Source organism: Peromyscus maniculatus, chromosome 14, assembly GCF_049852395.1.
Source record: "Peromyscus maniculatus bairdii isolate BWxNUB_F1_BW_parent chromosome 14, HU_Pman_BW_mat_3.1, whole genome shotgun sequence".
In the NCBI taxonomy this organism is placed as follows: domain Eukaryota; kingdom Metazoa; phylum Chordata; class Mammalia; order Rodentia; family Cricetidae; genus Peromyscus; species Peromyscus maniculatus.
In genome coordinates, this window is record NC_134865.1 from 26,321,706 (window position 1) to 26,327,649 (window position 5,944).

Consider the following 5,944-nt stretch of genomic DNA (forward strand, 5'->3'; position numbering starts at 1 on the left):
GAGGCTGAGTCTTCAGGTCACCCGGCGACTTACGGACAAAAGCTCAACTTCCAGGTCTTTAGTACGACCGGGGCGATTTCTTGCAGCAAATGCCAAGCAATACGCCCGGGTCAAGTTGACCCCGAGGGGCGTGGCCCAGCGCGCCACTCCAAGGCGGGGCCTCAGGCCCGTCCGCGCAGCGCAGCCCACGGCGCCTGCGCGGCGCTCCGCCCCAGGGAAGGATGTGTGTGTGTGTGTGGGGGGGGGGGGGGGGGAGAGAGGAGATCGTCGACTCACTTCCGCTTCCTCAGGCTCCAGCTCCACCCCCTGGAGGCTGGTGCCGGAAGTGACGCGGGGCCCAAACGGCAACAACAGATTTCCACGTGCGCGTAAGGCGCCAAAGTCAGGTGGGCGGGCGGCAGCCAATGGGCGAGCGTTTCGTGTAGGTCTCGCTCTCGGGGCGGTCGCGCCAGCCCCGGACTCCCGCCAGTAGGGAGCGGGCCGAGCGGCACGGAGGCAGGTCGGCCGCGGGAGGCGAGGTCGGAGCGCGAGCGGCGGGTGAGGGAGCCGGGAGCAGCGGGGAGCAGCCGGGAGCAGCCGGGAGCGGGGCCTCCGCGCTGTGGACAAGCGGCTGCGAGGCGCACGGGTGAGCACCGGGCTGGGCGGCGCGGAGACGGTCGGGCCCGCTTTGTGCACGGGCTCGGCCTGGGCGTCCTGCGGGCAGCGCAGCGCAGGGACCCCGGGGTGGCTGCGTCACAGCCCGCGCCTGCCGTGGGCTGGGGGTCCGCTTCCCCGAGGCCAGGCCGGCGCGGCGCGCTTGCCTGCCGGCGGGGCCCCGAACACGGACGGACCCGGCGCCCCAGCGGAGCGGGCCGGGACGAGGCGGGCGCTCCTATTGTTTGGACACAGTCGGTTGGACGCGGGAGTTAGGCCACCCAGACATCGCCAGGGTCGGTTTGAAGCCCTTTGGAAGGCGCCTGGCTGTCAGTTGTAGACTCTTGACCAACCGCGGCTTCTGAGCTCGCCGGGCAAGCTCCGCTTACATTTATTTTTATTATTATTATTTTTAGATAGGGTAATCCTGGCTGTCCTGGCACTCACGGTGTAGACCTCGTTGGCCTTGAATTCTAAAGTTATCCGCGCGTCCCTGCCTCCCGAGTGCTGGGATTAAAGGCGTGTGTGCCACTATGCCTGGCTTCTGATTGTGTCTTTAGATCAAGAGGTTGGACTTTATGGTTGGTACGCGTGACTGTGACTAATTCTCAGGAAAAAAGTAATCTACCTGCTAATTAGGCTCAGAATAAGCCACAGGAGAGGACGGTTGGCAGTTTCCACAAACCATAGTGCTTTTTCGTCAGCCTTGTTATGTCATCATAGGTTATTAAGGACTTATGTGGTACAGCATTCAAAAAAGCAAACCAAAGAGGTATACTCCATCCCGATTATTATGTATTACCAATTATTCTAAGTAAAACTTAGTGTTTTAAAGAGAAACAGTTTACTCGCTGAGAAATTTGGAAAGCCTAATAATTTACCCAAAGTGCAAATTATTTCCTTCCTCTGGTAGAAGTCTTAAATTTCACTAATTTTTAGCTTTAAGCAGAAGTTATTTACACATATTTCTTAAGTATTTGGGATCTTACATTTATGAAAACTGATTGTTTGAACCCTTTTAAGAACAAATAGATTTAACCAACTTGAGGAACATCTTTCCTTCCCTACATTTGCCTTTCTGCTAAGATTCTAGGCAAACACAGAGGAGACAGAATTTTTCAATAATCGGGTCGTATTCTGAAGCTAGATATTGTGGTGTTGAAGATAACACTGAGGAAGCTGGAGTAGGAAGATCAGGAGAAAAATATTCTGAAGAGTGAATATCTTTAACATCACAGGCAAACAGTTCATTACCAACATAAATCGCAGAAATCTTGCCTTCCTAAGAAAGCATCAATTTAGCTTTCTTTTCAACAGATAAGCAAAAGACTTGCTGATAGACTCTTAATATTAGAGATACTGACAGTACAATATCATGAGTATATGATACTGTGTGCATAACATTTTGATACTGCTGTAAGTCTATTATACCAAAGGTTTGTTGAGTTCAATTGCTGTGTAGAAGTCTTAAGATGTGTTCCTTGCGTAAAAAAAAAATCTGTTTTTCTTTCTTTTTTAGGATATTAGAAATGGCTACTCCCCAGTCAGTTTTCGTCTTTGCAATTTGCATTTTAATGATAACAGAATTAATCCTAGCCTCAAAAAGCTACTATGATATCTTAGGTGTGCCAAAATCTGCTTCAGAGAGACAAATCAAGAAGGCCTTTCACAAATTAGCCATGAAGTACCACCCTGATAAAAATAAGAGCCCTGATGCTGAAGCAAAATTCAGAGAGATTGCAGAAGGTAAGTAAATGATTCTTCCTGCAGTCTCATGGGTATTTATAGTAAGGGCAATGGTAATTGAAAATTTTGTTCTGAAAGATAGAGCTGAGATGAGAGAGTTTGATATAGATTTTTGTAATTATTTTGTTAGAATAGATACTTGGCTCCTGAGCAAGTAATGAATTATAGTAGGTAATTTTGTTAGTTTACAATTCTAAAAATGTTGGAAATATACCATTTTCCTTATTTATTTATATATAAAAATGGATGTTAGTAAGCCAATTTTTCAGCATTTTTCTTTATTAAATTGTTCATTTTACATAACCACAGATTCCCCCTCCCATTTCTCCTCCCACTCCTCTCCAACCCCTCCCCCAACCTCCTCCTCCACAAAGGTAAGGCCTCCCATGGGGAGTCAGTAAAACCTGGTACATTCAGTAGAGGCAAGTCCAAGCCCCTCCCCCTGCATCAAGGCTGTGCAAGGTATCCCACCATAGGTAATGGACTCCAAAAAGCTAGTTTATGCACCAGGGATAGGTCCTGATTTTACTGCCAGGGACCCCTTAAACAGACTAAGCTACACAACTGTCTTGGGAAGCAAAAATTTTTATTAAGTAACTTAAGAAACTTATTTTACTAAGTATTGACTTAATATAAACACAATAGTTTAAAGGTGTCTTCTTTACTTCATCTATTATTTCAAACCAATGTGTCTTTAAAAAACTGAAGCATGTTTTGTCTTAACACTAGTTCCAAAACAAACTGTATCTTGTACATTACTTAAGTAGTTAATAGGCCTAACTAGGAGTTGGAATTAAACATTTACTTCAACTAAGAACGTGAAAAACCTGATTTTCTATTAGTTGGGTACATATGATAATAATTCTTCAATAATACAAATCACAGTTTTGCACAAAAATTATGAAGATGAACAGATTAATTTTGCCAGCATGTTTATCTGTGATAATAGCTTTTATTTAACGAATATAGCATATTAATTGAAGAAATAATTGAAAGATTGTTCTAACTACTGATATGAGTTGATAAAACAAGTCCCTGCCTTGTTTTACAATTTATATTTTACATTATTGTTACTTGTAATATTTTGTTTGTGATGTGAAATTCTTCCCTGAAATACATAGGTTGAAATCATGTATTTGAAGTTTACATATATATAATTTTGAATATTTTCTCTTCAGTTGCTAAATGGTTTTTATGTCTTTTTCAGCATATGAAACACTCTCAGATGCTCATAGGCGGAAAGAGTATGATACAGTTGGACACAGTGCTTTTACTAATGGCAAAGGACAACAAGGAAGTGGAAGTCCTTTTGAGCAATCTTTTAACTTCAATTTTGATGACTTATTTAAAGACTTTAATCTTTTTGGCCAGAACCAAAACACTCGGTCTAAGAAGCATTTTGAAAATCACTTCCAGACACGCCAGGATGGTTCCAATAGACAAAGGCATCATTTCCAAGAGTTTTCTTTTGGAGGTGGATTGTTTGATGACATGTTTGAAGATATGGAGAAAATGTTTTCTTTTAGTGGCTTTGATACCACCAATCGACACACAGTACAGACTGAAAATAGATTTCATGGATCTAGTAAGCACTGCAGGACTGTCACTCAACGAAGAGGAAATATGGTTACTACATACACTGATTGTTCAGGACAGTAGTTGGTTCTCTTTGTTTCCACTATGCCCACTTAGTTTATTCTTTCTCATTATGTCTGATGAAAAAACAGTCACTATGTCTGATGAAAAAACAGTTTTCTGTTAACTGTTTTGACAAATGCATGACTTTATTTACATTAAGCAGTTGGTTATAGGTATTCCATATATTAAATTTTTTTTGACAGATTCAATCACATTCAGCTAGTAGACAACGCTGATTATTACTTTTCCTGATTAGGAAAGGTTCTTTTAAAAGATCATTTGCAAGATCTTTTTTTTTTTTTCCCTTTACCTATCCTTTGACTCATTAATTTGGCCACATTCCAAAAAAAAAAATTTGCAGGCAAAACTCAATTTGCCTGATACATACTTAAAGCTTAAACTTTAAAAGTTACTATAGATATAAATTGTGTGAACTTGAATAATTTTTGCAGTGAACCTCTGCTAATTTAAAATAGCATGCCCTGTAGCACCTGTGACTTGGGTTACTAAACGTCTATGAAACTGTAATTGAGTCAGTCAGTGAAGGAGACAACAGGCTTTTGGCTAATTGCCACTGAATGCTTTAGAAAGTGGTGGTTTAATTATCACAAAAAGATGCCTCTTCTACAGTAGAATTGGTGTAACAGGAATGATTGTATTGCACGTAGTTAAGCTGAAAAAGTTCAAAACTTATGATGAAATATTGCCAAGAGATTGTATGTTTGGTCCTGGGCTAATGATTTTGTATGATCAAAATCATAGCTACCTAAACACCTTTTTTTTTTTTCATTTCTTTCTGTTGACTTTCTAGGTTTTTGTGTGTGTGTGGTTTTTTTTTTTTTTTTTTTTTTTTTTGGGTGTGTGTGTGGTTTTTTTCTTCAGTATGTGTAATTTCTCTGGCACTTATCTTTATCTAGAGATTGACTAATACCTCATTCTTTTTGTAAAAGCAGCCAGTAATTTCTGTGCAACCTTATATGTGCAATATTTTTAAATCCTAAGAAATGTGTGCTTTTTTTTTGTTGTTAGAGTTATTTCTTTAGTTCTGCACTTTTCCATGTTATACTCCATATGAGTATTAATCCTATGGATGCATATGAAAACTAGTAATGTCTCATGCAATATTGTGTGTGAGTGAGAGATATAAATATTTACAACCTGGTCTTCACTGTTGTCATTTTTATTATGCAGTTTGGGGTTATGCAGTGTATAAAATGGGGCATATATGGATTAAAGGTCATACTCTTTTGAAGTTTTGTCTAACCTGAAATCACCAAGATGATCTTATTTTATTGCCATTTGGTAGCTTCTGTTGTGTTACCATCTCATATTTCAGTAGCTTGAAGGTTTTGTTAACTAATTTTTATTTTCTTTTTGAGAGCAAGTGTGTCACAAGGCTTTTCCTAATTAGGCCTGGTTGAGAAAAAGCAGAGACTGCATAAAACTGTAACTCTTATTTGGGAATTACCCCTCCCCTCAACACACACTCTCTCTCTACCCCTCCATTCAAACATACAAACACAATCTCTCGTCTTATCTCTCTTGCAGTACTTGGAATGATCCAAGGTATGTCAGGTACTCCTGTCATTAAGTACATTCCTAGCCCTCTGAGAATTGTGGGTGTGTATGTGTGCACATAAATATGCAGGTGCATTTGCCTGTGCAGGCCAGAGGTTGATGTTTGTGTGTCCTCTATTGCTCTTCACCTTATTTGCTCATTTATTTTTGAGGCCGGCCCTCTCACTGAGTCAAGTTTTCAATATTTCCTAGACTAGCTCAAGGTTTGACCTCTAGTCAAATCTCTAGGTTCCTAGTGTCCTCTGCCCCACCCCCCTCCACACACACACAAAGTACTGGGATTACAGGGATAGGCCACCGTTCCTGGCTTTTTATGTTAGTACTGGGTATGTGAATTTAGATCCCCAAG

General features: G+C 41.4%; 1 protein-coding gene across 3 annotated transcripts; it reads left to right on the forward strand.

Moving 5' to 3' along the window:
• Positions 1-492: 492 nt before the first annotated feature.
• Dnajb9 (DnaJ heat shock protein family (Hsp40) member B9) lies at positions 493-5,180 on the forward strand. Of its 3 annotated transcripts, none has more exons than XM_076550735.1 (3): positions 493-625; positions 2,153-2,379; positions 3,587-5,180. In XM_076550735.1, exons 2-3 carry the CDS (start codon positions 2,163-2,165, stop codon positions 4,036-4,038), a joined length of 669 nt encoding a protein of 222 aa, XP_076406850.1. In that variant the 5' UTR covers positions 493-625; positions 2,153-2,162; the 3' UTR covers positions 4,039-5,180. The 3 variants fall into 3 exon arrangements, with proteins under 3 accessions (XP_076406850.1, XP_006989538.3, XP_076406849.1); XM_006989476.4 differs by lacking the exon at positions 493-625 and adding an exon at positions 782-929; XM_076550734.1 differs by lacking the exon at positions 493-625 and adding an exon at positions 785-1,405.
• Positions 5,181-5,944: the final 764 nt, after the last annotated feature.

What these genes read in the sequence shown, in the direction of transcription:
- Dnajb9 (XM_076550734.1), top strand. Translation starts at nt 1,371, where the DNA reads ATGTGGTACAGCATTCAAAAAAGCAAACCAAAGAG. An exon ending in CAAAAAAGCAAACCAAAGAG is followed by an intron (nt 1,406 to 2,152) that starts GTATACTCCATC and finishes TTTCTTTTTTAG; the next exon opens with GATATTAGAAATGGCTACTC. An exon ending in ATTCAGAGAGATTGCAGAAG is followed by an intron (nt 2,380 to 3,586) that starts GTAAGTAAATGA and finishes TGTCTTTTTCAG; the next exon opens with CATATGAAACACTCTCAGAT.